We start from the raw sequence: 20,853 nt of genomic DNA on the forward strand, positions 1-20,853 counted from the left end.
ATGGGAAGCATTTCTCCAGTTTGAAGCCAGCTCTGCCGCTCATTGTGACTGAATGTTTTTCTTCCTGTGTTATTGAAAATTACTTCCCCTGTGCTCCTCTGTCTCCATAGCAGCGCCGTGTTCCTCAGCAACCAGGAGATGCTTGAGTCTCACTTTCTAGACAAGCAGAAGGTGAACCTATGCGAAATGGCCTTTTGAAAGAGAGATCAAAGATGCTCTTTCTCTTCAATTATTCAGAATATGCATTACTAATTTATTGCATTTTAATTTTTTGTTGTTGGGAGAAGGGGGAACAACCGATGGAAGGAAAGGCCTACAACTGAACATTGTACAGCATTTTATTGTGAAGAAGTAACTGGACTGACTACTTAACGATGAAACACCTTTTCTCGGGGAATCGGCTTACAATTAATATTGTTTTGATGACCCGAGGGCCCTGGAGACCTTCAGTAGTTTGCTAACACCAAGGTAAGGTCTTCACTGAAGGAAAACTGGTGAGAGCCAGAGTGGTGTAGCGATTAAGAGCGGCGGATTCTAATCTGGAGAACCGGGTTTGATTCCCCGCTCCTCCACATGAAGCCTGTTGGGTGACCTTGGGCCAGTCACAATTCTCTCCGAACTCTCTCAGCCCCACCTACCTCACAAGGTGTCTGTTGTGGAGAGGGGAAGGGAAGGCGATTGTAAGACAGTTTGATTCTCCTTAAAAGGTAGAGAAAAGCAGGGCATAAAAACCAACACTTCTCCATCTGCTGTGGCTGAGTGGTGTTAAAAGCAAAGAAAAGCGGCTTTCATATTACCGTACTTTACTAATTACTGAAATTTGTGATATTTCCTGGTAAAAGTAGAACTCCTTTAGCTGCTCTGTCTTTTAGGAAATGAGCTCTACATCATGCAAGGTTTTTCTGTTTGTCCCAGGTTAAGTTGTGCCAGTTGTGTAGTGGTTAAGAGCGGTGGTTTGGAGTGGTGGAGTCTGATCTGGAGAACCGGGTTTGATTCCCCACTCCTCCCACAAGAGCGGTGGATGCTAATCTGGTGAATTGGGTTGGATTCCGCTCTCCTCCACATGAAGCCAGCTGGGTGACCTTGGGCTAGTCACACTCTTTCAGCCCCACCTACCTCACAGGGTGTCTGTGGGCGGGGAGGGAAGGTGATTGTAAGCTGGTTTGATCCTTAAGTGGTAGAGAAAGTCGGCATATAAAAACCAACTCTTCTTCTTCTTCTTCCCCTCCTCTGCTTGACCTCAATAATGTTATATCATGATTTCTTTGGTTACAGGGAGTCTGCTGCTATCTTCCTGTCTCCAGCCTTCATAAGATGGATATAGATCAACAAGGTAAATATTAAATGGTGCCTTGTGCATCCCCCCAAATTAAGTTCGAATCCCCACTGTGCTATTGAAGCTCTCTGGGTGACTTTGGGTCAGTCGCACACACTCAGCCTCAACCTACCTGACAGGGTTGGTGTGAGGATAAAATGGAGAAGAGAAGATCGATGTAAGCCATTTGAGGTCCCTATTTGGGAGAGTAGCAGGGTATAAATCAAGTAAATAAACAAAACTCCTATGTGCATCCAGTCCCCAAAAAGCATCCATGCAGACAGATTCCACAGCATCCCAATTAGGGTTGTGCATATCAATAAACCCAAACCGAAAATAAACCCGAAATTAGCCATTTCTGTAATTTTCAGGTTTACTGAACACCAAAACCTGGGCATCTCCCCGAAGCCGAATAAGCAATTCCTGAAAAAGCCAAATTGGGGTTCAGCTATTTGCTTTTGCTCAGAGGCATAGCTCATGTGCTTTCTCCCATTTTTCTATCTTTTTTTACTGGTTTTGTTAAGGCCCCATAGTTGGGTCCCTTTTGAGGTAGGGGTCGTGTAATCAGAGCCAACTTGGTCTGACCCTCCAACCACACAACCATCTGTCCATCACCATTCAGTGGGTTAATTTGTTAAACCATAAGGGTTGTTTAAAAGACGGGGCTCACCAGTCCCGTCTGGAGGGATATACCCTCCAACTAAAAAGAACTGGCTTCAACAGCTGCTCACACCACCAGGCTTCCAAAGGAGACTTCCTCACTCATGAGGATGAGCAATCTCCTTCAGACAGCCCCTGTGGTCAAGACTTTGGCTGGCTCCCCTATCCCCCTCACCGAAAACCTGCTCTCAAACTGAAGGTCACCACAAGAAGAGGCTTCATTTCCCTGCACCATGACCATCTCTTGATATCAGATTTTTGATGACCATAATAAAGGACAGTTCACAGGATGTCATTTGCCACCAAAAGAAATGTTTCTGTGCCTTATTTTTCTTGCATTTAAGCCGTTTTCCTCAGTTTGGAAGCTAATTTGCATTTATATCATGCTGTGCACCCCAGATACGAAGGGAGCCCCCAGACTTTGAGGCGCCAGTCTGCCAACTGGCTTTTTCTGCCAGTCCTTGGCAACTCTGAACTTCTAAACCTGAAAGCTAATGGACAGCTCGGCTCGCAAATGCCTAGAGGATGGAGGCGACCCTTTTGTGGGCCCATAAGATTGGGCCCCCTGTCCCAAAGTTCACCAAACTTTGGTGACTGTCTAAGGAGAGTCCCTTGCAGCCACGCTGCAAATTTGGAGGCTCTACCTCCAAAAATGCCCCCACAGGAGCTTCGAAAAAATCCCCATAGGAGATAATGGGCCTGAATTTTTTTGGTAAACCCAGAAATAAGCTGAATACTGATATTTACCGGTATGGGTGTTCAGCTTATTCTGGGTTTACTGAAAAACTCGGGCCCAATAAACCCGAACCCAATATTTACCCCAAAAAAATTTGCTCAACCCTAGTCCCAATTTAGAATCCCCGTTCACATTTTGACCGCTGTTTCTTTTTAACTTTTACTAGCAAAGGTTGCCTTTTCTTCACAGAGGCTCTAAATTCCATTCAGAATTCTGTCTACAGAGCAGCCCTGAAGCTCCGCGCTGTGCAAACTCTTTGCCAATGTGAGTAGTGGAACAGAATGAGTCTGCGTTTGGGACAGCTTCGAAGGAAATGTGTCAGTCCCCACTGAAGACACGAATGCTGCCCTGGAATGTTTCAGCGGCTGTCCGACGTTGAGCATATCAAGCCCCCTCACGAAACTGCTTTACCAATATTGAACAGGTTCCTTATGAAAGGTCACTCAAAGCCCTGGGGAACCGTGGCTCAGTGGTAGAGCATCTGCTTGGCATGCAGAAGGTCCCAGGTTCAATCCCTGGCATCTCCAGGGACTAGGCAAGTAGGTGATGTGAAAGACCCCTGCCTGAGACCCTGTAGAACCTCTGCTGGTCTGAGTAGACAGTACTGACTTTGATGGACCAAGGGTCTGATCCAGTATAAGACAGCTTCATGTGTCCATGTGTCAATCTGCCAACCACCTTGGGAATTAAAAGCTTTGTGCTGGGAAATTAAGCATGTAATGACTCCAGTATTGACATCTGGCTTAGAGGGGAAGAGTTGGATCCAATGCAATGTTTCCTTGGGAACAAGGACTTCCATCCCCAGAGCGCAACTTTCTCCGTTCCTCCCTTGGCAGCCCAAAGTGTCCCGTGAAATCCTACTGCTGAAGGAGAGGGGGACCCCCCTAGGGACAGGATTTCGGGGGGCATTTGGGGCTGCCGAGGGAGGGGGAATCTGCAAAAGGTGCTCTCCTACTCTGGAGCTGACCGTGTGGTAATGGGAGGGGTGTAGGAAATCATGATAAACATCAAAGGATTCCATGAAGTGTTGAGTTCAGGATATAATCCCTCACTTTACTTTTCACAGTGCACTTGACAGATGTCTCTCTGATTTACCGCATCCTGCCGATCTGCCAGTGCCAGACTGAGAAGCAGGCCTCTCTTCCATCTCAACGGCTCTTGGTGCTACTCGAGGAGCTTTTTGAAAGAGTCCGGTATGAGAAACCAGGCCAGGTAGAGCCAAAGGCCCCTGAGCTGACTCTGAGCCTCCTAACTGCCGCATATGACAGGTGAGTGAAACAAGTCAGGGAACACTTTGCCTTCTGAATTGTGAGTGTGTGTGTGGGGTTGACTTCTGTTTTTTTTTTGGTGTGGTTTGGGTTGCCTTGGTTTCAGCTAGAAGCCTTTTCCTTGACATATGAGTTTTCTGCATGCATTTTGTGTTGACAACCATTCAGGTATGCTTAGGGTTGCCAGGTCCTTCTTCACCACCGGCGAAAGGTTTTGGGGCGGAGCCAGAGGAGGGCGTGGTTTATGGATGGGAGGGGCTTCAATGCCATAGAGTCCAATTGCCCAAGTGGCCTTTTTCACCTGGTGATCTGATCTCTATCGGCTGGAGATCAATTGTAATAGCAGGAGATCTCCAGCTAGTACCTGGAGGTTGGCAACCCTAGGTATGCTATTCCCTCAATACATCCTGAAGCGGTTCACAGGCTAACCAGCTCAGTGCGGCCTGGCTTTCCTGGTGGAGATCTACGGAGCCTCACACTGTGCGCCCTGTGTTGCATTAGTTCCCCCAGGATAATACACAGCTAATCTGCTTGGGTTACAAAAACATTTTTTCATGCATTTATTCACTGTAATTTTGTGATACCATGATCTCAGAGCTGGGCCTAGCTTATATGTGTCTTCTCAGGAAAATGAACAAAGTGATATAGCCTACATGGCAGTGGTTGTCCTTGTTTTTGCCTCTGGGTCACAATATTTCCATTGCATCGTAGGAATGGAGTGGGTTTGATCCAGCCTCGATCAACTGCAACAGCTTTGATTACTCTCTCGGGAGACAGCCTGCTCGCTAAATACAGAGGTCAGGGGACACTTTTTCTCCATTCTGCCTGTACAGAGCACTGAAAAATAGACACCCTTTGCCTAGGGTTGCCAACGTCCAGGTGGTGACTGGAGATCTCCTGCTCTTACAACTGATCCCCAGGTGATAGAAATCAGTTCCCCTGGAGAAAATGGCCACTTTGGCCATTGGGCTCTATGGCCTTGAAGTCCCCCCCCTCTCCAAACCCTGCCCTCCTCAGGCTCTGCCCCAAAAATCTCCAGGTATTTCCCATCCTGGAACTGGCAACCCTACCTTTGCCCAATATGTAATTAAATACTTTCTAGGCACCGATAAAAAGTGTGCAAAACACGCAAGGTGTAAAGAAACAGTAAAACTTCCCTATTTCCCCCCCCTTTTCCTCTACTGGTCAAGAGGTGCAAGGGAGGGAGGTGGTTGGAGACAGAAGCCACAGCCCCCCTTAAGTGTTGGGGTGAGCGATTTGGCGTGCCTGGACATTGGGGTGGGGTGCTACATCACTCTGTGTGTAAAAGTGTTATCTCCTTGAATGGGATGTTCCTCTCTTTGTCTTAACCTGGGATAGGGTTGCCAACCTCCAGGTGGTAGCAGTAGATCTCCTGCTATTAAAACAGATCTCCAGCCAATAGAGATCAGTTCATCTGAAGAAAATGGCCGCTTGGGCAATTGGACTTTATGGCATTGAAGTCTCTCCCCTCCAAAAACCCTGCCCAACTCAGGCTTCACCCCAAAAACCTCCCGCCAGTGGCAAAGAGGGACATGGCAACCCTAACCTGGGAGCTGCCCTCTGACCCCTCCTCTCTCTCTCTCTGTCCATTTTTCTTCCACTCTCCATATGGCTGTTGATGGAGTAACACATTTCTGGGGGTCTCTTCTGCAGAAACAATGCCTCATACTTGCACATACATGATGCCGGATTAGCTGGCCACTTGTGACAGGGAAAAGTACTGTTTAGATTAGATTTCTCTTTCATCCTTTCGACTGCAACCTGAACGTTAACAGAAACTACTTGAATAGATGTAAGTTACTTTTTTTTTGCAATACATGAAAGAGCGTATATACAAATTCCTCTGGCACAATAGCAACAAGGCAAGAAAAGTTTTTTTGCATGTGGGATTCAAGGTACGGAATTCAATGGAACGCGTTGTCTAGATCGTTTTGACACTTTTTGCCGTGGGCTTCTTCAGCCACATGGTAATGGAAAATCATAAATAACACTCCATAGTAGGCAAATGTCATACAGTACAGTACAACTTCCCTATTCCCCCCCCTTTCCTCTACTGGTCAAGAGGTGCAAGGGAGGGAGGTGGTTGGAGACAGAAACCACAGCCCCACTTAAGCCAGTAGTGTTTAATGTACTTGGATAAATGCTGGATATGCCAATAAAGGTATCTGAACTGAATCATGTCCTCTCCAGTCCAAGTCCAATACATTTTGGCTAGAGAATATAAGGGTTTTCCTGATTGTGCCTTATTTACTGTGTTCCACACAACTAACCTGAAGATGAGAGGCTGGTAAAGAACTCTCTTAACTCTGCGGTATTCTCTGAAATTGGCAGCACTCTTTCGGCTTTATGCAACCTCTCCAGGAAGGAAGTCTAGCCGGGGTGTTCATATTACTCGAAATGGCGTGAGGAACCTGCTGACCGACTTGCAACAGGTAACATAGCTTGTGTGCCATGCAGGGCGGGACAGTCAAAGGGTATCTCCTAGGCTGGCTGTCTGTCTGAAGAAAAGGGTATATAAATGTAAGGGACATAAATGAGGTCAGCAGGCCAATGAGCGACTTGCAGGTCTCCACTTATATAAACATCTGGCATTCCTGTTTCTGTGGTTGCTACTCAGTGTGGTGTAGTGGTCAAGAGCAGTGGTTTGTAGCGGTGGAGTCTGATCTGGACAATCGGGTTTGAACTGGATTTGTTTCCCCACTCCTCCACATGAAGCAGCTGGGTGACCTTGGGCCAGTCATGCTCTCTCAGCCCCACCTACCTCACAGGGTGTCACAGGAAGGGGAAGGGAAGGTGATTGTAAGCCAGTTTAATTCTTAGGGTATCAGCTTTCCCAGGAGAGCCAGCGTGGTATAGTGGTTTGGAGCGGTGGACTCTGATCTGATGAACTGGGTTGGTTTCTCCACTCCTATATATTAAGCCAGCTGGGAGACCTTGGGCTAGTCACACTCTTTCAGCCCCACCTACATCACAGGGTGTCTGTTGTGGGGAGGGGGGAGGGGAAGGTGATTGTAAGCCGGTTTGATTCTTCCTTAAGTGGTAGAGAAAGTTGGCATATAAAAACCAACTCTTCTTCTTCTTCTTCAGTTTGGCTCAGTTACTATTAACATGATGATCTCAGCTGTCATTTGTGGAGAGATTACAGTAATGATGCCTTTCCCACCTCATTCCAGATTTTATCAGTGGTGGGAGAAAGCCGTAATCTGGCGTGTGTGGAATCTGCAGTCGGCGACTGTTTCAGCGGGGTAAGCGGAACACTGTGTGGGACTTAGCTTGAATTTTATATGACTTCCCTGTCAGAAAAGGTGCTTCTCCAACAGTACAGGGATTAGTGACCAAAAACGGGATTAATCCCACAAAGACTTCTCCGGCGCATCATAGAATGATCTCCAGTGCCATAAAGGGACCCCTTTGTAGAACTCTTTTATGTATCTCCCTAGTCCATTTTTATCTAGGGTTGCCAACCTCCAGACACTATCAAATATTTTAGCACGTGGGCTCTTTAAGTAACAACAAACTTACAACGTTTTCAAATGTGTATTTTAAACATAAACCGAATAAACAACTCCATTTTTCAAACGCCTAACTTTCTAACTAAACCTTTCTGTATAATAACATCAGAAGTTGATACAGTTCAACATTAATGCATAATAAATGATACAAGGTTGTAGAACAGAGTCCTGCATGCAAATGAAACAAAATTGAAATGAAAATCCTGCATGCAATGCTATCAAGAAAGCAATCGCCCGGGCTGGAGAAGACTACTCAGTGCGAATCAGCAGTTGCCCATAAGATCCAAAGGGAACCTCCCGGGCTGGAGACGGCAAGAACATGTGGTCGATCCAAATTAACATGTTTCAATCTTTCTTCAGCTTGCCTGTTAGCATTTGTCTTTCCATAGAAATGAAACTGCCCTTCCACGCTCTGAGTCGATTTAACTTAACCACTCTGTATAATCACTCATTGTGCTGCTGCTTTGTGTATGCGCTGAAAAAAATAAACAGTTTACTAATATTTTTCACCTATAGAATCAATTTTAGATAATTTCCTACTTACTACGTAAGGCTGACTTACCACATTCTGCTGTGTCAATTTCTCTGATCGAGTGCGGGTGGAATCCTCCCGGCGAATGGAGGACTGCCCCAATCGTACACTTTTTATTGCTTACAGCTGTAAATTCCAAACCCACAGAACAGAATACTCTTAAAGGAACATAGCATGTTCAACATTAAAATATAACAAGACAGGTCGAATTCTGTGTTCAGGCCACTTGGAGCCAAAGTTTTAAAAAGAAAAATAAATTTCATTTCTTGTCTAATTAATATTTTTCTGTTGTCCTGAGACTGGAATGGTTTAAAGCGATACTGCCATAGAACAAAAAACGTAAATCCCTATCAGAATGTCCATGTGTGAGAAAATGCTCTACGATCGGCGCATCCTTAGTGCCCGCCCTAATCCTTGCTCGATGCTCTCCTATCGTAAGTTTAATTTGTCAAATTCATTTTGTGCAACTGATGAAATGGCCTCTATCTAATGAAAGGTCTGCTACAAGAAATCTGTTAATTTTATAAGGTGTCACAAGACTCCCTTTCGTCTCACATCTTAGAACACCCACAAATCAATGCATAAACCACTTGATGTGAGCTGCAATTGGAACATTGTTTCAGTGTGTATGTAAAATTGCCTGTTGATGAAGAGACTTGTTTGATCGGAAGGCTAAAAGGACAGACATGATCCACATGGATGGTGTCCCGGTCTTGTGTTTCTGGTAGGTCTGTGGTATGAGTCTGTTTTTACCAAAGAGTCTCTAAGAGAACGGGTTTTCCTCAAGCCTAAAAGAGGTGGTACAGAGCAACCTGGAATGTGATTTATGACATGCCAATGGTGTTCAATAATTTTTCTGATGTCATCGGCTAAATGTATGTATTCTAGAGATGCAGTTAAACGTGAATGGGTGGGCTTACCCTTCTGCCGTTCTGTTAATAACGTGGCTCAATCAATGTTAGATATTTTTTGAGTGGCTTCTTGTATGAGGTGCTGTGGAAACCCTCTTGCTGTTAAGGTCCCGGCTAAAGAATCAGACGCTTTGTTAAAATCTTCTGGTAGGGAAGAGTTCCGTTTTAATCTGAGAAGGTGGTTGAACGGCAAGTTCTTCCTTAAGTGAAAAGGGTGGTGTGACTGAAAATGCAAACCTGCTTGTTTGTCTGTAGCCTTTCTATAAGGTCTTACTGCTACCGTATTGTTGCTAGTATGGTAGACTTCTACATCTAAGAAAGCAACAGACCGTGGACTACAATTGCCTGTGAAAGACAAATGTGGGTTCAGTGTATTAATCCAACTTTAAAAACTTTGATATGTGTCTGCTGAGTCCAGAATGAGATAAATGTCGTCGATAAATCTTCTGTAAAATAAAACATGCTGTGAGAAAAATATTGAAGAAGCTGAAAAAAGTTATGTTTCTCAAAATGAACCATAAAGACATTCGCCACATACGGGGCGCAGGCCGTGCCTATAGATACACCCTTCACCTGAAGGTACATTTGTTCTTTGTACCTGAAAAAGTTTATTTCAAAAATTATATCAATTAGACTCAAAATGAAATGCGTAGATGGATCTGGCATTGAACACATGTGTAATAATTCTTCTATGATATTTCTGGCATCTTTGTTTATTCTGTTTATGTTTAAAATACACATTTGAATACATTGTAAGTTTCTTTGTTGTTACTTAAAGAGCCCACGTGCTAAAATATTTGATAGTCTATACTGTAATAGCACAGGTTTATTGTTATTTGTAGTAACCTCCAGACACTAGCTATTACAACTCCAGACACCTGCTATTACAACTGATCTCCAGCCGATAGAGATCAGCTCACCTGGAGAAAATGGCCACTTTGGCAGTTGGACTCCATGGCACTGAAGTCCCTCACCACCCGAGACCCCGCCCTCTTCAGGCTCCGCTCCCAAAATCTCCAGGTATTTCACAACCTGGAGCTGGAAACCGTATCCCTCCATACACACACACACACACACACACACACACACACACACACATAAAAAAAGAAAACAGATTATTCTGTTCAGTAGTCAATCCTGTTGAAGAAACAGACTTCGTGTTGCATGACTCTGTTTAAGTATTCTCTTCCAGGTTCTCGTGGCAGCGATTGGGGAAGAGAAATTCCTGTCTTGGCTCCAAGCAGAGCCTGCCATTCTGCTTTGGCTCCCTGCCTGCTACAGACTGTCAGCAACAGAACTGGTTGTGCACCCGGTCAAATGTAACATTTGTAAGACCTTTCCTATCATGGGACTAAGGTGCATTGCATTATAATTAGCTTATTAATGTGTCACCTTTATATGTGCTGCAGCAGTATGTAGAGGCCATAGTACAAATCCAGATGCTGTTATGCACAATAAGGTGCAACCCCTGTTTCTAGTTGTTCACAGGCTAAGAGCATCCCATGAAATTTTTTTAACAGTCATCCATTTTCCCCAAGTAAGGCTGGGACCTGTTGTTCCAGGAGGGGGCGCTAGAAATCCCTGCCAAAGAATTCTCACCACCCTCACCAAACTACAACTCCCAGTATGGTTGCCAGCCTCCAGGTACTAGCTGGAGATCTCCTGCTGTTACAACTGATCTCCAGCTGATAGAGATCAGTTCACCTGGAGAAAATGGCTGCTTGGGCAATTGGACTCTATGGCATTGAAGTCCCTCCCCTCCCCAAACCCCACCCCCTCAGACTCCACTCTAAAAATCTCCAAGTATTTCCCAACCCAGAGCTGGCAACCCTAACTTCCAGGATTCTTTGGGGAAAACCATAACTGGCAGACGTCACTGTGAAGCTGGCACATACCTGCTTCGCATTTCTTAAGAGCCCCTTTTACGCGACCTTTTGTATTTGCTCCGTCCCTGCATCGAAGCATTTACTGAAGAAACCATGAAAAATCTCAGCCGCGGCTTAGCTATGCAAATGGCTATTCCTAATGGCTATGCAAACCAAGGGACGAAGGACCTGGCGAGTGGGGTGTATGGAATTTGTTTGACTTTCTCTTCTTGCAATGGGACCGTTAATAGTCATTTTAAAGGTCAGATTTTAAAAATCAGCATTGAGCAAGGAGCAGAATCGACCCTGCATAAATGGCCAGAGTTAAATTGTGTAACTCCCAACCCCAGGATGTGGTGATGCCTGCCAACTTGGAAGGCTTTAAGAGGGGAGTGGACATATTCATGGAGGAGAGGGCTATTCATGGTTACTAGTCAAACTGGATACTAGTCATGATGCATGCCTATTCTCTCCAGGTTCAGAGGAGCATGCCTATTACATTAGGTGTTTTGGAACAAAGACAGGACAATGCTGCTGCAGTTGTCTTGTTTGTGGGCTTGCTAGAGGTACCTGGTTGGCCATTGTGTGAACAGACTCCTGGACTTAATGGACTTTGGTCTGATTTAGCATGGCCTTTCTTATGTTCTTATGAATTGACCCACAGGCAACTACCACAACCCCTTCCCCCCATTTTGGGTTAAGCCACTCAGAGACCCCACAGAACATATTCTAGGAGATGACATTTTGGCATTTCAAACTCATACTAGTGAATTTGATTCTTGATGGACTTTTTGTTGTTGTTTTGGCCAGGTATCAGTGTCTGAAGTGCCTGAATTTTGACATTTGCCAGGTCTGTTTCTACACTGGACAGAGCAGCAAACCCCACAAGAAGTCTCACCCTGTGATAGAACACTGTGTGCCGGTAAATCATGGACTCGTGTTTATTTGTTTAGCTTTTGGTGGGGATTCAGTGAGTTGGCTTTCAGCTGAGGGTAGGGTTGCCAGGTCCCTCTTCGCCACTGGTGGAAGATTTTTGGGGTGGAGCCTGAGGAGGGCAGGGTTTGGGGAGGGACTTCAATGCCATAGAGTCCAATTGCCAAAGCGGCCATTTTCTTATGTTCTTATGTTCTCCATTAATGTCTCATTCTAGCAGGTGTCAGCCAAGGAAAACACAAAGCTGTTTTTCCGCACCGTCCGAAACAACCTGTTTCAAGGGCGCTGCAGAAGGAAAGAAGCTCGGAGGAGGAAGGCCTTGATGATGAGCGGAGAAGACTTCCCTTCCCACAACTCAGCACTGTGAGCAGATAATGGTGTTCTGGCTCTTGGGAGCTCAGGGCCGTGGCCCCGGCATATAACTTTATTGGGAAATGGCCGTGAAGATTCTAGAATATCGGACTGGTCTGGCGCCGTGAGCGCTTTGCTCACTCCAGGCAATCGCCAGTTTTTTATGCGATCAATCTGGATATTACCACAAGGAGAGGGTCTAGTCTGTAGCACTTAGGGTTGCCAGATCCCCCCCTCTCCACCAGCGGGAGGTTTAGGGAATTGGGCTGGGGCAGTGATCCTGCATGCGTGGCTGCACACTATGCGATTACATCACTTCCAGGTTTCCCCTGGAAGCGCCACATCGCGACGGGATGCTTTATAGGGTTGCCAACCTCCAGGTGCTGGTTGGAGATCTCCTGCTATTACATCTGATCTCCAGGCGATAGGGATCAGTTCCCCTGGAGAAAATGGCCATGTTGGCAATTGGACTCTATGGCATTGAAGTCCCTCCTAGGGTTGCCAACCTCCAGGTAGTAGCTGGAGATCTCTCACTGTTGCAACTGATCTCCAGCCAATAGAGATCAGTTCACCTGGAGAAAATGGCCACTTTGGCAATTGGACTCTATGGCATTGCAGTCCCTTCCCTCCCCAAACCCCGCATTCCCCAGGCTCCACCCCCACAATCTCCAGGTATTTCCCAATTTAGCGTTGGCAACTGTACTGTGGAATTACAGGAGGAGGATCTGTAGCAGGAAATCTATGGAAATTGCCCGTTTACTCTGGATCCATCTCAAAGTATCTCGATTAGATGTCCATTAAAATAATCCCTCATAATTGAAAATAGTTTTGGCCTCCTTGTAAAACATTAAAAGTGCCCTCTCAAAATGAAGTAATAAAAGCAGGCAGGCAGAAATAAAGACCAGTAGTATAAGAGGGTGGTGGCAGGTAGGAAATACGATGATTCCCCTGAAGGAGAAGGAAACTCTGATTGCATTTGTAATGTCAGGATAGTTTTCGCCATAACAATAAATTTCTCTATCTGTTTGCAGAGCATCGAATGGCCTCAGTGTGTGCCTAACATTCTTTTATGATCTCGGGTTAGAATGGAGGGTAAAGCGGACTTTCCATTTCTCTAAGGACTCTGGGAGTCTGCTAATGAGCAAAATTGGAGTAATCCTCTGGATCTCCATGATTCTATGAATTTTCATAGTGGGAGGAAGACTTCCATTCAGTTAGCTGCCGTTCAATTGCAGTCTCATAATCTAAATTTTTGTAATGTGGTCTTTTAGCATCTTGAACTACTTGCCCTTTGGTTGGCCCCATCCAATGTTCTCCCAATGGCTGACAGTTAAGTTTATGAGCCAAACAAGGCCATTAACAAAACAAGCTCTCCAATTTACCAAGGATGCAATTTTCCTCTGCAGAGGGTCAGCACAATGTACCTCTTTGGTTTCGTTTCAGTTCTCAAGTGGAGTTCATGTTAAGTTGAAGTATTAGGTGACCTTCAGTTTGATCATTACAGGACAATATTGTACTTCTTAACAACTTTATGTGTTGCATTGATAATTTGTTTATGGGTGGATTTTTTTCCTTCCCCATTTCTTTCCCCCTTGGTAATGGTTTTATACATTTTCTCCTGTTTTACATCTCTTAGCCCACTATCCTTCCTTCCCCCCCTTCTTGTAGAGCTTTCTTTCCCCTTCCACCCTTTTCAGTTCCCCACCCTCCCATTTCACAGACAAAGCTACTTTTACGGTTGCTAAACTCTAGGTAGTAGCTGGGGATCTCCTGCTATTACAACTGATCTCCAGGCAATAGAGATCAGTTCCCCTGGAGAAAATGGCCTCTTGGGCAATTGGACTCTATGGCATTGAAGTCCCTCCCCTCCCCAAACCCTGCCCTCCTCAGGCTCCGCCCAAAAACCTCCCGCCAATGGTGAAGGAGGACCTGGCAACCCTACTGTACGCTCTGTGGATAGGTACAGGTACCAAAGCAAAGAGGGACCTGGCAACCCTACTTAGCATGGTTCTATCTGGGAAGGGATGAACGGAGGAGTTCACTATCATACAATCCCTTATTGCCGCCTCCTTTGTCTTTCTTTCTGGCAGTTCCTCTTCTGTTCCGCTCATCTTTTCTGAACAGCCAGCACACCCGAAGCCTTTCTCCTCAGTGCCTGCTTTAGGCCCATCATCAAGCAGGCCTTTAGGTCAAGAGGTATTCCAGGCACAGCAAATGGAAAACTGCAACAAACCACAGGCTCAAGAAGACACATCCGGACAGGTAATGAACACGGAGGCAGACCTCCACTGAACCGTAGCAGAGGGCAGTAAGAAAAAGCCAGTGAAGGATTTTGTCTGCTTCTCGGCTGCAAAAAGTCAACCTGAAAGCATCTTGGATATATTACTAACACAAGTCCTGGCTCGGTGGTGGTGAGACCCATTGGCCTCTGAAAAGTCTTGTGTATAATCTGCCAGGCTGGGTGTTGTGCGTCAACTCTCGCATCAGAAATATTCCATCCCTGATGGGCTGGTCAGGGCAACATTAGGAGCCTGGCAGTGTTGGGCATTTGCTGGACCTTTGAAACTCATAAAATGATTGCCATTCTCACGTGGAGCACCCAAGAAGGTAGGGTTGCCAACCCAACCTGTGGTTGGCACCTGGAGATCTCCCGCTATTACAGTTGATCTCCAGATAAATCGAGATCAGCTCCTCTTGAGAAAATGGCTGCTTTGGAGGATGGACCCTGTGGCATTGTGCCCTGCTGAGGTCCCTCCCCTCCCCTCCCCAAACCCCACCCTTCCCAGGTTCCACCCCCAAAATTATTTGGGTATTTCCCAACCCAGAGCTGGCAACCCTACAAGACGGTCAATGGCAACTCAAGAGAATTCTCGGTGCGCTTGTCCCTCTCTCAATGTTTCTGTTCCCTCCCATTGTTGCAAGTGTCTCACCCAAATACTTCCAAAAGCTTGAAGCCAGCACAGGGGCTGAATCACATGTTCATTTTTTAGGTTTTTGTCTGTATTTCCAAGGTTTGCTGTAACACTGTCCAAACACTGCTATGGGCGGGGGGAAGTCATTTGGATCAGAAACTCAATTTAAAAAATTAATGACCGTTGAAAATTATCTTCTGGGAGTGTTGTCAAATGTTCACACATTTTTTTGATCTGCATATAGATCAATCCCTGTGAGTTGAAATGGGGAAAAGGTAAGAAAATCCTAAAGCATGTCTAGTTTAGAAACATGGAGAAAGTCAAATGTAGCATCGTTGTCCCTGTGTATAGGTCACCACAAAGATCAATATATGATCAGAGGGATAGGAAGGGTATAATAAAGGGTTTTACACAAGCAGGAGTCCTTGAACTGCCCAGTAATTATAAAGTTGGCAATTGATATGGCATATCGTAAGATGTCTGGGGTAATTCAACCCAGTTTATATAATTCTAGGATATTTTGAAGAGTAGTAGGTAACCTGTGACACTTGTTCAAATCAGTATTGTCTGACATTTTAAAAAGTAGGGTCCACTGAGCATTTTAAAATGTGAGGTATTGCAGCATGAAGTCATTGCATTTAATTAGTTAGTTTACAACAGCTTCAAGATAAATTTTATTTCTATCAATGTTGTAGTGCGATTCTCTTTAGATTTTTTTCAATATAGGAAAACACACTTCTTAAAAGAAAGATCTGTGAATAGAGAAAGAGAAAAACAGCAAAGATGTGAATGCTAGATACAAAGCAAATGATAGGAAATTAACCAAAAGATGCATATATATTAAATTTGCATCATAACCGCTGCGCAGATAAAGGTTTGCTCCATCCCACTTTTCCACTGGTGAAAAAGGGAGGAGAGACCTTTGACCATAAAAAAGACATTGTGCTAGAGATCAAGGGCCACGCATTGACAAAAGCCATATGGGTCAGGGGCTATAATAAGGAGGGGAATTGGGTGAGATTGAGCAAAACACTTTGGTGGGATCCAACCCAAAGTGTTTTTTTCTTGGACTTCCTGCATGTCCCATATGAGCCACCAACCCCTTGATGCAACTTTTAGCAGAACTTTTCTGGAAAGCCAGGGTTACAAGGAGTCACCACATGTTCTATTCTCAGCAGTAATGGCCTGTGGGTTGGATCCAAACTAAATTGTCCAATGGCTGAATGGGAATTTTCTGCCTCCCCACTTCAACTTTTCACACAACATATAGTTAAATTGTGGAACTCCCTGCCCCAGGATGTGGTGATGGCTGCCAGCTTGGAGGGCTTTAAGAGGGGAGTGGACATATTCATGGAGGAAAGGGGTATTCATGGCTATTAGTTAGAATGGATACTAGTCATGCTGCATATCTATTCTCTCTAGTATCAGAGGAGCATGCCTATTATATTGGGTGTGGTGGAACACAGGCAGGATGGTGCTGCTGCACTTGTCTTGTTAGTGACTTCCTAGAGGCACCTGGTTGGCCCCTGTGTGAACAGATTGCTGGACTTGATGGGCCTTGGTCTGATCCAGCAGGGCCTTTCTAATGTTCTTATGTTCTGTGGCCCACTGATCTCCACAAAATGCTGCTCCTGGGGATAGGGGTCCCAGAGGAATTATATGAGGGGGGTCGGCAGGGAATTGGTAGAAATTGCCAATTTAGTCTGGATCCAACCCATAGATATATGCTCTCACCTGCCCAAGCTTCAAAATATATCTTTTCACGAGTTACAAAGTAACTTCAGGTTGTTACTAGAGACATGACTTAAGAATGGAAATTCTATTCTTCTATATCCTTTCACCCACTCTGTGTCTCTGCTGAGTTCCTCGCTTTGCAATCTCAGTCCTTGGTTTCCCTCTCTTCTCTTTTCCCTCTACAGGTACTTGCGTCTGTTAAGGCTGAGCTGATTAAAACACAGGAATCTGTCAAGGCCCTGCGCGGTGAAAGCAGGTGTGTATGAGCACATTTATAGACTCATCAAGTTGTGCCACATGCATTTGGTAACAGTTCTCGGTAGTAGAAAAGCACTCCACAACGCTCGTTCACTCAATCAGTGCCCTGTTTCTCTAATGTTCGCATTTATCTCTGCTTCTCTGTCTCAGCAGTGTGTGAAAGAAAGTGGCATAGAAAACAGCCTGGCCGGGAGGGGGGGGGGAGTTGCAGTTAATTCGGCAGCTAGATTAGAGAAGTGGGTGATGCTTTTGCTCGTAGTCTGCCTTGCATAGCTAGGATATACATAATCTCTCTTCCCCCTCGCTTTCTGTGTAGGGATGGTACTTTGATGCCAATCAGAAGAGCAATAACTTGCTCTACATGGGGCTGCCCTTGAGACTGACCCGGAAGCTCCAGCTGGTACAGAATGCCACAGCAATGGTCTCTACGGGGACCCCATGGAGGGCTCACATTCAACCAGTGCTACGCCAACTGAATTGGCTCCAGGTGGAGCACCGGCTCAGGTTCAAGGTGCTGGTTTTGACCTTTAAAGCCTTCCACTGTCTGGGATCATCGTATCTATGGGAATGTCTTTCCTGGTACACCCTCCCCCCCGAAAGCTTTATGCTCTACAGATAATAACTTACTGTGGTCCTGGGCCCAAAGAGTGTTCAGCTGTCCTCAACTAGGACCAGGACTTTCTCTGCCCTGGCCCCTGTCTGGAGGAATAGTCTCCCCAGTGAGATCAGGGCCCTGCAGGACCTCAGGGAGTTCCACGGGGCCTGTAAAACAGAGATATTCCACCAGATTTATAGTTGAGGGCTGCAACGGTTTAATATCAGCGCCTCCCTAACCTTTCTGTTATATCATCATCAATTTATATCAGAGCTCCTGACTGCTCTCCAGCCCATTATTGGCCCTACGGGTTGTGGGTTTATGTTCTGTGCCACTGTATTAATTATCCAATTGATGCAGAAGTAGGATCGTTTTTATTGCACGTTATGTGTTGTTTGATTGTATATGATTTTATTGTACAATACTGATGGTGTTAGCCGCCCTGAGCCCGGGCTTGGCCTGGGATTGAGGGAGGGTTACAAATCAAATTTACTACTACTACTACTGCTATTACTACTACTACTGCTACTACTACTAATAATAATAAACAAGAGCTTATGTGGTCAGAGAAAAGGGACACAAAAGTCCCTTAGCAGGAAGGAAAGCTCCATGGGACAGGGGCCACAATCAGTGTGGTGTAGTGGTTAAGAGTGGTAGTTTGGAGCAGTGGACTCTGATCTGGAGAACTGGGTTTGATTCCCCACTCCTCCACATGAGCAGCCGACTCTAATCTGGTGAACTGAATTTGTTTCTGCACTCCTCCACATGAAGCCAGCTAGGTGACCTTGGGCTAGTCACAGCTCTCTTAGAGCTCTCTCAGCCTCACCTACTTCACCGGGTGTCTGTTGTGGGGAGGGGAAGGGTAGGTGATTGTAAGCCAATTTGATTCTTCCTTAAGTGGTAGAGAAAGTCAGCATATAAAAACCAACTCCTCCTCCTCTTCTTCTTCTTCATATTCTTCTTCTTCATCATCATCCTGTTGTGGTATACTGAAAGTCAGCATTCGGGGGCCTCATACAGCAGACTCCCTTTCAGGGTCAGGACAGGGTAAACCCAAGAGTTACTCCATTTTGATTTCTTGCCTTGAACATTCTGCAAGATAGCCATAAGTAAATTGTAAGTAAAACACACACACGTGAAAGCTCGCTGATATTTCCCCTCATTTGGAAAGGACCCCTGAGCCATGTTGTTGCCGTTCAGGTACTTGATGAAACAGCTGAACAAGTGGAAGTGCAAAGCACAGCTACTTCACTCTACCCAAGAAGATCGAAACTGTAGATTACAAGCAAAGATCTGTGACCTAATAGCAATCCAGGAGCATCTTACGGTGGAGCTGCAGAAAGTGAAGCAGGAAATTAAGGTACAGAATGGGCACATCTTTCATGGGGGTGGCAGGACTGAAGCGGGTCAGTGCCTTTGAGTGACTATGCTCTTAGAATGGACCCCTTCCTGAGAAGTGTTATGTTATCTTATTCAGATACTCACCTACTAAGCAGGACTTAACTACTTTACTTACTTAAAAAGTAAGTCTTTTTATTGATGTACTCCAATGTAATTATGTATATATATATATGTGTGTATATGCAAGTATTACAAAGTCTTAGTATTCAGTATTAATGTATACAGTAAAGCAAGCAAGTTCTACATACTATTCAGTTTTAAAATCCAACACTTAAAATACAACAGTTAAAGAAGTCTGATTTAGTTCAAAGTATCTAATTCACACTCTAGAATAATATATGTGTAAAGCCATACATACCAACTGCCTCTTCTGAGACCCTCTGAGAGAGGTCTGAAATTATTCCCCTCCGTGCCTAGGCACGGAGGAGAATAAACACCAGCATCAGATGAGGAATCCTGTAGACTAGCTTTAAAATAAGCTCCACTATTAAGACTGAAAGGTTAATAGCATGTTGCCAATCTAATCCTAGTTCTTGACCAAAGGGTTTCGAGTGACTTGCTGTTGAAAATTTGTAGCAGATTCACTTACCTAAGAACTTGGAGAGCCACTGTCAGTCTGAGGAGAAAATACAAAAAGGACCCATAGTCTGACTCTATGAGGAACCGTGACATTCCTAGGCCATTTATGCAGGGAAAAATTTGCGCTGGGTTCTGCAGATGCACAGTTTTCTGATCCAAATCCTCAAAGCTGTATGCATAGAGGCTTTTTGCCCCAAAGATTTTTTGTTTGTTTTAAAGTGCTACTTTAGCAAAACACACACACACACACACACACACAAAATAGGTAACGGAAATGAAGGGAGGGGGAACAGCTGACTCGGTTCCGGAGATCATTACAATCGCTGCTGAAACTGACCAAAATGGCTTCTTTGGGAGGGGTTGGATGAGGGAGGGACAAACCAGCATGGGGGGGGGAGAGCAATCCAAAGTTAAGACTATTACAGAAATTGCCTTGATTAGCTTTGCTTTGGGATCAAGGCAAAATTTAAAATTGTGATAAAACAGGTTCCTGAAAATGCAGGACAAGTGCACAGTGGCTGCCAAGTGACTTCTGAAGGTCGGAAAAATCATGAGTAACCCAAAGGAAGCCCCAAAGCAGTTCCGCGGGGATAGTGAGGCTAAGTACCCAACTATAAATGGCCCTAGTCTGTGACAAAACAGAAAAAGAACTTCCAAATCCTACCTCCCAAGCAGTTTCTGAAATAAGGAAATCAGTCATGTGTATGCTGATGTGCTAACTTTGCGTAATAAATTCCTACTGCGGTCTACCTCCCACTTCTGCGTTTTTTTTTATTTTAAAAATGATATTCTTATTTATTATAGTCCCTCTCATCAGCACTTAGCAAATTGGATGTGTGGGGTAGCAAATCAGCATCGCCTGTACTGCTTGACTACATGAGTCATCCGTTCTGGGCATGATGCAGTTTTGTATCTGTGATCTGATTTTCTTAGTTAAAGACGCTAAGAATCATTTCCAGGACAATTACATCCCGAGCTGTTATCATCTTCACTTTTTGATGGCCTTGGTGGGAGTTGCGTGTTTAGGCTCCAGTTGCGATAGTTAATTACATGGTGCTGAAAATTAGAGAAACAGAGTTAAGTGAAGGATGTTACCTTTCAAGACCATGCAAAGAAGCATGCCAAGGGGCCCAAAACGCCTCCCTTTGGATCAGCAAAAAAAAAAAAAAAAATCAACACCCAAACCCAGATCACTTTTAGAGACCTGACTCAAAAGCCAGCAGAAACACCAACAAGACTTTTGCCTCTTGCAGTTTATCACATTATTAGC

The 20,853-nt window shown here is 45.0% G+C and overlaps 1 protein-coding gene across 1 annotated transcript; it reads left to right on the top strand.

The window, feature by feature from the left end:
• Nucleotides 1-1,314: 1,314 nt before the first annotated feature.
• DYTN (dystrotelin) lies at nucleotides 1,315-20,141 on the top strand. The gene is made up of 13 exons (XM_056861209.1): nucleotides 1,315-1,333; nucleotides 2,901-2,975; nucleotides 3,778-3,979; nucleotides 4,691-4,776; nucleotides 6,332-6,432; nucleotides 7,174-7,245; nucleotides 10,148-10,311; nucleotides 11,631-11,742; nucleotides 11,974-12,116; nucleotides 14,195-14,366; nucleotides 16,936-17,006; nucleotides 18,804-18,963; nucleotides 20,070-20,141. Exons 1-13 carry the CDS (start codon nucleotides 1,315-1,317, stop codon nucleotides 20,139-20,141), a joined length of 1,449 nt encoding a protein of 482 aa, XP_056717187.1.
• Nucleotides 20,142-20,853: the final 712 nt, after the last annotated feature.

The sequence above is a fragment of the Euleptes europaea genome, chromosome 15 (genome assembly GCF_029931775.1).
Source record: "Euleptes europaea isolate rEulEur1 chromosome 15, rEulEur1.hap1, whole genome shotgun sequence".
In the NCBI taxonomy this organism is placed as follows: domain Eukaryota; kingdom Metazoa; phylum Chordata; class Lepidosauria; order Squamata; family Sphaerodactylidae; genus Euleptes; species Euleptes europaea.

Excerpts from the sequence above, each read along its gene's own strand:
- DYTN (XM_056861209.1), top strand. Across the intron at positions 6,433-7,173 it reads TGCTGACCGACTTGCAACAG|ATTTTATCAGTGGTGGGAGA; the intron begins GTAACATAGCTT and ends ACCTCATTCCAG. Across the intron at positions 7,246-10,147 it reads TCGGCGACTGTTTCAGCGGG|GTTCTCGTGGCAGCGATTGG; the intron begins GTAAGCGGAACA and ends ATTCTCTTCCAG.